General features: G+C 44.5%; 1 protein-coding gene across 1 annotated transcript in view; it reads right to left on the bottom strand.

Moving 5' to 3' along the window:
* Positions 1 to 9,191: 9,191 nt before the first annotated feature.
* The window catches only part of NEDD4 (NEDD4 E3 ubiquitin protein ligase), a 43,965-nt gene continuing 41,670 nt past the window's right edge, over positions 9,192 to 11,486 (bottom strand). Inside the window, exons 24-25 of the mRNA XM_085303368.1 lie at positions 11,076 to 11,148; positions 9,192 to 11,003 (exon numbers count right to left, since the gene is read on the bottom strand). Of these exons, the coding sequence (XP_085159494.1) occupies positions 10,901 to 11,003; positions 11,076 to 11,148 (176 nt within the window). The 3' untranslated portion in view covers positions 9,192 to 10,900. The remainder of the gene's footprint in view (positions 11,004 to 11,075; positions 11,149 to 11,486) is intronic.

Here is an 11,486-nt window from a genome sequence, read left to right as displayed (position 1 = left end):
CCGTCCGCGGCCCCGGCGGCCCCCGGCTCCAGCGCCGTTACCGCCGCGCGGCCCTGCCAGCAGCCGGCCGCAGGCCCACGCCGCCTGCGCTCCCGCCTGCAGCGAGCATCTATCCCGACGCTATGAACAGCTTGTACGGGAAACGCCGTAAAGTCAAATGCTGTCGTTGCCACTGAGCCTTTCAGCTTCACCCTTTTTTTAACGTCGTGCTCGCGGTACGTTTGAAAACGTGGTCCCCTGGCTCTAAGCTGCTTTTTGTCTGCTTAGAGCAGAGTTCTGGTTTCTAAAGTGACCGTGTAAAAAGGCATCTTCTTGCTCAGCAGATTTGCCCCCTGTTTGCGTTCATTGTGCGAGCTGCTGACTTCAGTGACAAGCAAGTTGTTACTGCTTTTTGTTCCTGCCAGCGCTGCAAAGCTTACCGCCCCGGGAGCCTCGAGCCAGCTCCCGCCCTGGCGCTGCGCCCGCCGCGCTGCCGCAGCCCCAGGCAGGGGCTCGCGGCCTTCGGGAGGGCAGCGGGCTGCATGCAAGCGGCGTAAGCCATAGTTTGGCCTCGATCACCTGCCTTATGTGCCACAAATAAACGAGCAGAAGAATTCAGCTTGCTCCGATCGGAGCGTGACTTTTCAGGAAAGGTAATTTGCTTTACGTGCAAATCGCTGTGACCAAGTGGGCAGTCCTGGYGGTTTCACTTTGCAGAGCTAGCTGCACATCCACCGCTTCATTGCCCGGGTAAGAGCAAACGTAGCAATAGGATAAATTTGGCCCAATATTTGTGAAGTTTCCTCAATACCTTGTTTTTTTTCAGTCACAAAAGACAAACTGTTAACTATGAAAAAGTATCACTTACTCAAAAATAATATAAGCAAAATTGCCTATGATTAAATGCGTTTTTTTGCTTGTAGCAAACTCACCAGTTGCCTCTGCAGCTCATCCCTGCACTCTCTCCTGTTACAGCCTGGCTGATCAGTGCAACCCGCGTCGGAGATTGCCCAGGAGGCCTCGACGTGTCTAGGAAGGTGGTGCACCAGGGAMCATCGCTCCTCCAGCGTCTCCAGACGAGACCCGGTACCATCTCTGGTACGAGGATCCTCCGCTTGGCCCCGCAGTCTGCACCAGCCCCGCGTCCCGCTCTCTGCCGCCAGCTTGGCGTGGTGAAACGGGCCGCTCATGTCCCGGGCAAACCGAGAACTGGGCTCTAGGTTAAACACAAATAATAATTCAATACGTTTTTATCTGTAATTTTCCCTACTAACAGGGGTCCTTAACATAGGTGTTATCTTTAAGATAGATTATCTGGGGGTTCCATCTAAAGGTTTGTTGTTTTTTTTYCCCCCCTCAGAAGTTAATGACTTTTCAATGCAGCATGATACTCCAGGAATGCACTGGACCTCACAGAGTGCAAGTATAAGAAACAGTGTAAAGCCATGCGGCTGTCAGGCAGAACACTCCCAAATCATGCTAATAGCACGTGCAAGTGTCACTTAATATTTCTGCAATTCTCATTTCTTAATCTGAAAAATTAGTTGAGAATATGCTATATTTGAGGCATTTAAGGTTGCATAAAAATAAAGATATAAAAACAACGTTTATTGAGTCTTTCGAGCAATACCATATACAAAATAACAATTTAAAATACATCTCAAGGTCCGGATGAGCTGCATCCTCTTGCTAAATCTCTTTGGAAAGATGCAAAATGCTTCATGGCAGCACCTTACCAAGGCAAATCTAACTAAATAGAGAAACGTGCATCTTCTTCAGGCATGTTATGGTGGCTGTTACCAATTAAATAAGTCTAAGAGTACCAGACATTTATGCTGTGATTAAGAAGTGCAGTTGTCTTTAATAAATAATCACCAAATAAACCTTATTGKTTGGCTTGCTCTCTTGCATGGATTTCTCATGACTAGATATAGTTCGAGAAACAGCTCTGACCTGTCGTGATTCGATACACCGTCACACAGCATTTTCATTAGGAGAAGATTACAAGCTGCAGTTCAGCACCTCCCAGCTCCGTCCCCTCCTCGCGGGAGCGGTGCCGTTGGGAGCTGGGGGCCGGGCGGCTGCAGAGCCGGCGGGGGCTCCCGYGGCTGCACGGCGCTGCACGCACCGCGGGCCGGGGCGGCGGCAAGGGCTGAGCCCCCTCCCTCAGCGGGGCTGCCCGTGCCGACGGCGGCCTCGCGCTGCACGGCCTCCACGGGCTCCGCGCGCTGCACGGGCTCCGCGCGCAGGGCAGGGCTTCCCGCCACCGCGCTCCTCGTCGCTGGGGCTGGGCAGCTGCGAGCAACRCGCACATCCCCATTTTCTCGTTCCTGTTGAGCGAAGCAAGTGCTAAACCCCACGTTAGAATTAAGCAGCGCCCCAACTACGTCAGCGCAATCTCTGGCTCTCCAGCTTGTCAGACGTCACCGTTTTAACACGCTTTCYAGTAATTAATTGGATCGGGGATGGTGCAGACTTGTGATACTGGATCTAAATTCACAGTTGGCTGCAAGCTGATAAACGCGCTGAGCCACAGCCCGGAGGCACCGACAGCCACTGCTCCGTCCCATCCGCCGTGCGAGTAGATRCTAAACGCAGTTACCTGCTCGGCGGACAGCCTCAGAGCAGCGTCGCCTCGAGAAAGACGGAAGGGCAGGCCAGGACGAGGACGAGATTTGCCAGCCAACACAAGCACATTTGCCTGTTTTACTCAAGGGCAGCAATTTTTTCTTCCGTCAYCCACACAGGCTTTTTCACTTGCCTCGATCTGCGTTTTTGGCCCATGTGGGAAGCTTTGCAAGTGGCCCTGGTGCTCCAGTTCTTTTTGAATCCACATGACTCCTTTTCTATGCTTTTTCTTCCTCGGATTCCTGGGTCTGTAAATGAGTTTTACGTATTTTCCAAAGAAATAATGATTTGCGACACCTCAGCCGCCACCCTGCGGATGCCTCCGACGCCCCGTAAGCAGCAAGCGCTCCCCTGGAGCGGTGCYGGCCGCAGCGGCGGCGTGCAGCCCGGCCGCGGCCCCCCGGCCACCCCGCTCCGCTCCGCCCGCCGCCTTAGCCCGGCCGCCGCAGCTCGCGCGCGCGCCCGCAGAACGAGGGATTTTTAAAAATGGGGTTGAGGTGAGCCCGGCAGGTCCTGCTCCCTCGCCCCGTCCCGTCCCGCTCCCCCGGTGCGGCCCGCGATCTCGCCGCTCCGGCTTCACGGCAGATGGGATCACCAGAATAAGTGTGCTTTTCCAGCGAGGCAGCAACTGAGCCGACCTGTCTGCACCTTAGCGATTAATTAATCRAGATTTTTTCCAATACAAAAATACATTTACATGAGTGACACGTTGTTTGTTTTCCTAATTCAGATTTACTTATGCATGAGGAAAAAATTCATCTTTTTTTCTTTCTTCAAAAAAAATGTAAATGCTTCTGTAAGGGAAAATCAGATTTTAGAGTGGTTTACAATCATGACAGAATTCTCAACGAGGGATGGCAGTGAAGAGGAATTATTTTGATAAATGACATAATTTTCAGCCACRTGTTAATAGAGCTCAACGGTACTATTTTTGCCTTGGATGAGGCAGCACCTCCAATCCCCTCATAGCTAACTTTTAACTACAGTAACAGAAGAGCAGTTATAACTTTCTGAGAAAGCARGGACAGTTATTTTTACTGACCTATGAAGTAATTCATCTGCAAGTCCTCTGCACAGGATATGGAGGGTGCTTAATACGTTTGCACAGGCCGCCCGAAATTGTCGGGCTGGGACGCAACGCATGAAGGGAGTTTCCTGAGCCCCTTTTCTCTCCGGCCCTGTTTCTGCAAGCCTAGACAGACAGGAGGGCATTTATCTAGAACTCGATATTGAAGCAAGCAACAGCGCGAGAGTAACTAGGAATCACAGCACCAAGGGCGGGCTAGTGGCTGGGCAGCAGTTCACAGGACAGGGAGACTCCGAACTCCTTCAAACGCCTGCCCATCTGAATTTATCATATAATGCATTATTACTAGAAAATAACGCACTAGAGCTATGCAAAGTAAARAAAATACATCGTATCTGCAAAAACGCTGCAGCTCCAGGTGAAGAGTCTCTTCCCAGCTCTTCTCCACAGCAGGCCCCCGGAAAGGCGATTACCTGAGCAAAGGAAGAAAGCAGCCGCCTGGTCTCGGGACGAAGGACGGCACAGCGCGGCGAGGGCAGCTGCCGCGGAAGCGGCATAGTTTGTCATACCTGACAGCCCAACGAAGAAAGTTATCGCCGGTTCAGGGCCTGACCCTGCATTCCTTAAGCAGACAAAAAATCCCTTTGAAGTCAATGAGGCGTCCTGCTCAGATAACTGTATCAGGATCTGGCAATTAATGGAAACTTTTAATTTCTTAAGCAGGATTATAAAAACTTCTCCCCGAACAACACAGCACTGTGGGCGCCTCGCAGCGGCTCCTCGCCGCGGGGGTTCGTCTGCGGGAGCTCTCGCAGCACAGTCGCTGCGGTCTGGGCACCAGGAGCTACCAAAAGTCAGAACCACATTGTTGTCTGCTCACATTGAGCTGCCCTAAGTGTTCTCTTCTAGCTGAGGGCTAGTTAAGGTTTTGACAGCTTTGCATGCAAAAGGTCAGTAATCAGTCCTCGGGGCAATTTGATTTAAACCTTCAGCATTTTGCGTACTCCCAAGCAGCACTGCATAGTCRGACTTGTGCACTCACAGCCTCCCAAAGGCCATACTTTGTGGTCCTCAAAACAAAATCTCAGTTAGAAATATTTTGACCTGTAGAAAATATTAGAAAAACTGTCAGACAAATATTAAAGTATTTTCTATTAAATTAAAATTTAGCTCAAGAGGGTATAAACAACGATTATGACGCATTTAGGCTGTGATGCATTTGAACAGAAACTTTTACATGCTGTCACATTTAGGAAGGCTGTTTTATCCACCTTTCCTTACCAGCTATGCTGACTTAATGTTTGTTCAGGTTTTCCAAGCTCCTTTGTTATTTTCTTTTTAATCCCAAGCCTCTCTCTGGGATGAAAACCTGAAACCTTCAATGCACAATTTGTCTGAAGTCTCATTAAGCAAGAAACTCAGGACAGCTCAGCAAAACAAAACATTTTTCTACAGAGTCATGTGAATGTAAACCAAGCATTACACGGACATTCTACCTAATTATCCCCTTTGCTAGTTGTTTGTACTCTGATTAGAGTGCTAATGGTATATGTTCCACACAGAGAAAGCAATTAAGTCTTTAAATAATTTAGTACAGGAGTACCAAGCAAGCACTCGTATCTTACACTGGTTGGGGACCAAGATAGAGCAACAGGGCAGCTTTTAAATGCTTCGTTCTCGTTCCTGACACCGGAGGAAGGGAGGCGTTGAACACGTTTCAAACGCACAGACGTTGCAATACGGTCGGTGCGTGTTTGGGACCAGCAGCAYGGATTTTTGTTGCAGGTGGCGGTCTGACTGCAGGTAAATGAGTGTCTTTCAGTTCACATCAGAAGAACTGTACATTTATTCCTTAAAAGAAATGGATCATTAGAAAGAGGAGGTATTAAAATAAACAAACTGCCCTAARAAAGCAGAATCCCCCCAAAAATCGTTTGATAAAACCCTGTGTGAAGAATCCCATACCACAACAAGCCGATTAATGAGAAGCAGAAGGGAAAACACAAGTAAAGAAACGGCATGAAAAATGACAGACAAAAGAGGTTAGTCTTCCAACAAGCTACATTATTTTTGATCACAAGAAGTGAATAAAAAGCTATTTAAAGATACTTATCTCCAGTACTAACWACTTCATATGTATTTTAGCATGTTCTCATTTTAATTATGTAATTTCTACTCTGGGGATTTGAAAAGACTCCAGAGTGGAAATGATGCACTTGCTAAATTAACACTAACATTTAAGTYACACTGAAAAAAAGTACAAAAGAAAAAAAGGCAATCAGGGCTGAAACAGGTTATATTTCATGCTGAAGGTGTGCTGGAGGCCTCTGTAGGTATCAGTGAGAGATGCATAGATTTCCGTAAAGAAAAAAGTAACTAGTGAAACAGCACCAAAACTGAGTTATGGATTGAGAGAACCAATCAAATGCCAAGGCACAGGGGAGCTTCCAAAGCAAGTTCAGATATGAAACAATTAAGGATAGGAGATGGAAAATGAGAATCAAGTAGAAAAAYGATTAGCATATACTCATATATTTTGCCTAGGTTTGATATGTGAAGTACTCAACACTCTCTTGTAAATAATTGTTAAGTATATTACAGATGTGACATATTAATAACAACTAAAAATATTTTTCTTTTAGGTCATTTCTTTCAAATAGCACAAGAAAAGTGAGCATTCATCCTTATTAAATAATGAAACAGTTTAACTTCACGAGAAAAGTTATGCCCTTGAAAACTTTCTAAGAGGTTGCACATTGTGCTTGGAGCATCTAACCACATGTTGGAGGAAGGTTGTTACAGGAATTACTTCGCTTCTGTTCCCTTTCAGATAAGAATTAGGTTTTGCTTTGCTACTGATCCCAACAGGAGTCAAAGCCAGGCTAAAAATCTTTTAATAAACTGGACATTATTAAAAATACTGTATACTACGYACCCTCCCAGCCTCAGCGCTCCTGCAGGCTTTATGCCTACCAAGCCGTAGGATCTGGTGCCACCCGGCGGGTGTCGGTACGCAGCACACACCGCTTTCCCGTTCAACACGGCAGCTTCAGCACTCGCTGACGGAGCAGAAGCTACGAGCCCTGGATCAGCCCAGCAACCCCCGAGCTCCTCGTGTTGCTAAGAAAACAGCCAGACTGCTGAGATCGTGCCCGCTGCACGAGGCACAGACCGTCACTCGTGCTACCACTCTAAAAGAAAAAACAAAACGAAACAGATAAAATACAGGCCAGAATCTTTACTTACATGTTTCACGCTCCGTTGAAGTCCAGTTGAATCAAGTACTTATTATCAGAAGAAATAATCAGTTGCAGTAAACTCTTTTGCTCATAGCTATCAGGCTTGGAGCAGCCCAGAAAACAAATACCAGAAAGCACCTGCTAATTTTCAGCACAGTATTTAAAACTGAGAAAGCGGAGTTACTCCTATTGCAGTCAGGCTCTTGCTTTGTGGTCCGGCCCCTGCTGGACCTACAACATTTTTCTTGAGCATTTTCCTTAAAAGATAATTTTTTAACATAGCTAACCTCTTTAACYGAACTTGCACAAAATCCTTTACTAAATAACGAACTCTTTTATCGATAGATTGGTATATTTAGCTCTTATCCACCTGGGAAATTTTTCTGCCTTACCTTCCATTTTGCATGTTAAAAATGGGTATTAAGAGTAATGAAGTTATAGCATAGCTAAGAGATGGTAGTTAACCCTTACGGAAGGATTTCTTCAATCTGTAAGATCATGGTAAATGGTCTGCAGCTGACAGTTAAAACCACACTATTAACTGTGTTTCTGGTGAAAAGATTGGTGACTGTGTTATCTCTGGAGGTGCCCCCCTCCTGCCCAAATCTGAAGACATGCATTTCAAGGGACACGGAGGTGTGATGTACAGAAAATACCAGCACAAAGGAACAAAGGTTATCAGCTTTTGGTTTATTCCATAAAACTTTGGAATTGTGAGTTTAACTGTTTCATAGTCACCGTAGCTGAAAGTGCCATTACCTGACCAGTTCTCCCCTGCTTGCGAGTAGCAGATCCAGAAGAGCATCACCTCTCGCTGGTCAATCCAATGCTTGTTAGAAGTTGTTTCTGACACCCTCCAGAAACCTCTTTGGTCTCTTGCATCCGCTCGTGTTGTCCGTCTGGCAGATGTCACAGGTTAGTCTCCCACAAGAATCAGAATCTGCCATCTGGAGACTTCTTTGAGATGCTTAAAGACAACTTTGTCCACTTGCTCATCACAACTGGGCACATTCRAGCGGCTGCCTCACATCAGGTGTGACTCTTCCTCTTCTTCCCTGCCTGAGTCACCCAGAGAGACCTGCCACGGGCTCCTGCCACACAAGCTCTCCCACCACACCTCAGCTACTCYTCGTGTCTGCAGTTAGAGCTCTCATTACTTTTTTTCTCCCAAGCCATCTATGCTTTTTTCCCTAGTTTTGGCATTTGAGGTAGGCCYCCTCCAGCCTGTGGCATCCTTCACACGGGCTGTCTCACTCCCATCATCTTGCCCCAGTACTTGCACGGCTGACCTGTTTCCTCATTTAGCTGCCAGTCTTTAGCACCACCCCTCAACAAACCTAATTTAAAGTCCTCCTCACCGGGTTGTAAGTCTATGGCAAAGCAGCTCCTACTCTGTTAAATGGGTCCCATTTCACAACAACAATCCTAGCACTTCAAAGAGAGCCCTACAATCCTGCGACACTAGCCATGCAGCCAGTTGTGGATGAATCCTGCAAGTTAACTCCAACCTCAGCCTTTCCCCTGTACCTGCAGTATCAAGGAGAAGACTATCCAGGCTGCTCCATGTAGTATCTGAGGGAGTAAAAGCAGCCTTTCTCCTGCTGCCMGAAGTCACAAGTTTCCAACCATCCCATCTTGGGAATGGCCAGCCACCACCTGCCCATGTATGGCCTCTAGCAGCCCCTCTTCATTGGCACTGTGCAGTCCGGGCTCTTGCCTCTGCAAGGTCTCYGCAAAGACCCTGCTGATCTCCTCCTGTTCATCTTCCCTGGTGCTGCACAGTCTGCTCGCATCCTCTCCCACAGCTCTTTCCCCTGGCAGCCGCGTGCCGTGCTCACAGCACGGCTTCCGCKGAGGATGCCACCACTGTTCCAGCTCCTGGGAGAGGCGCTAGGCCCTCCCCGCAGCCAAGACCGGCACTCCAGCATTCCTGCCCTGGAGCCCCATCTGGGTGGAGGCCTCCAAGATGCCAGGGTGCCTCCCCCTGTGGCGCATGGCCACAGCCGCTGGGCAGTCCATGGTTCCCACTGCCTGCTCAGCGGGGTGGAGCCTCTGCCTCACTCTGATTGCTGGGTCAGCCTGGAAAGGCTGACCATCAACGAATGCTCACAGTTCTCTAGAATGTTTTATAAACACATKATTTTAATTTTTCCAAAGATTGTATGTGTTGGGAGTGGAACACTAGAAGACAATGCTTCTGCATCTCAGCACCTACATAAAACATCTGCCTGTAGTGTAGTGTACTTAGAAGTACTAAAATCACCAAATTCTGCTGTTTCAAAACTACTGATTTGYACTTCAATTAACTGAATCACAACTTTTTATTAGAATAAACTTTTATTTACTGCTCTCAGGATCCTTATTTTYACTTTAAAGTATGCAACACATACTGCTACATTCAAATCTATACAGATTTACTGATATATCATTCTATGTTTTACAAAACTGCATATAGATTCAGAAAATTTGTATAAGTTACCTTTATTTACATGTAATATTCTCAGCCCTAAAGACCTAGTCAAAGAATAGAACAAATGGGGATTTTAAATATCCCTTTAAGACCCATTACATTTGTTACATAATTTACATATCTTTATAGAGATGTGCTACACTTCCTTCTTGCATATTTATAAAGACTGTGATTAAACAGAAATCTGCTGGCCAAAGCTAGATACTGTCATTTCCTCAGATCATATTGGTAACAAAATGTTCAAATTAAAGTCAGATATATGAACGAATACTTTTTCTTAGAACTGGATTTGATAATCATTTTAACTAGCACTTGCTCAAACAAAGAGTGCTAACAATACAAAAAATATCCACATTTACAAAAGAAATCAAACATTTATATGAAGAGTTGATCTACAATAAATTGCACATTGTTGGTTATGACTTTGGTTATATTGTATTAACAAATTTGGTTTCTAGACTAACAGTGGAGAAATAAAAATATAAAAATGCAGCTATAGAAACTAGTATAACCTGTAAACATATTACAGGACCAAATTTTGCCTCTAGTTAATGTGCATAACTTCCACAGAGTTCACAGAAATCTGCACACATCAGACTGCTGAATTTGGCCCAGAAAAATCCTGTAAACATGTCCTTTATTGTTACGTAGTGCAATACTGCAAGAATGGATAATAAAGGCCTCAAACTACCAGTAACGAATATGCTGTGATATCCATACAAATTTTGCTTCAAAATTGTTGCAAAAGGCTGAATTGAAATTATTATCCCTTATTAAATGTCAAATTTATCAAAAAAGTGATGAATACTCAATAAACCAATGAAGTATACAAATTCAGACAAAAAAAGGATATAATTTATCATTACAATTCAGAATTACGCTGCTTGAGTCTCTTATATAAAAAGTCCTGATTTTGTTACACTGTTTTAACAAAAGTAAATCAGAAACAGAAATCTAACAAATAAAATGCATTAGCAAGCCAATGTTCTGCAAACTGATAGCTGATAATGCAAACAAATGCCTTCCAATGTTTTACCTAATATGCTGAATTGTAAGGTGCTTTGGGCAGATCTGTAGCAAACAGCCTGAAGCAGCAGATTACAATATTGCATTACATGAAGTCTTTTAATTTTTTAAAAACATTTTTAACTATTTCAGTTGTTTCTCTTAAAGTAGTAATCCAAATTTATACCCTCTGCAAAGTTTTTTCTTTTTTTTCCCTTAGTTTTATTTCAGTAGTTTACTGTAGAACAAACTGGCAAATATTGTAGAAGAGGCAAGTGCTTAAAGACATTTTAGTTTTTGACCTTTACTTGGTACCGGCCTATCCAATGCATATACTGTGGTTATTAGCAAAATACACAAAACTGTGGAAATGGCAAAATACATTTTCAAAAGTTAGTGAATTCTTAATACTTACTTATTTTACAAGTGATACTATGAAGATTTAATAGCCAAGTGACTAAAGAGAACAGTAGTCCCTGGAAATTTCAAATTTGTTTGTAAACCCTYAAAATTAAAATGCAGCACTGGACCAATATAGTTTATACCTGTGGCCTAATCAACCCCATCAAAACCCTGAGTATTTTCAATCGCTAAAAGAAGTTTGTCCCATAAGTCTTCAAACGATTCATATGGAGGCAAATCCAAGCGATTGAAGCTGAAAAACAGAACAGAACTGCTAAGTATTTTATCACTCTTACTTAAGCACATAATTTACATAAATACTCACCAGGTATGAGCTCTTGGCAGTTTTTCAGGGGTACCCCACTGTTCAACTGTAAACAACTGTGGTCCATTTGAACCTGCAGGGAAAAGTATGTTAATTTTCACCCCATTATGAAATTCTTTTCTTTATCATTAGCAATTTAAGTTATGAGATATGTTGTTGTTCTTTTGTCATCCATTTCTGACATTAGTAGAAGCTGCCTACTGAATCAAATATAGTACAAGTTCACWAATGGTCAATGATTCCAAATTATTGGTATTTTCTTGCTACATCTTAATTTTAAGAGAGACTTTTGTGCCTCAAACACAGAAATCCAAGACCTAAATGCATATGTAAAATAGGTGGTACAGCAAACGTATGCAGAAGATGGTTTTAAACTGTGTAAGACTTGAACGTATGCATTTAGAAATGTAM

The sequence above is a fragment of the Rhea americana genome, unplaced genomic scaffold, assembly GCF_003343005.1.
Source record: "Rhea americana isolate MKP2758 unplaced genomic scaffold, rheAme1 scaffold_2, whole genome shotgun sequence".
Lineage (NCBI taxonomy): Eukaryota > Metazoa > Chordata > Aves > Rheiformes > Rheidae > Rhea > Rhea americana.
Note: the sequence above shows the minus strand (reverse complement) of the source record. Positions and strands in the feature narration are given on the sequence as shown.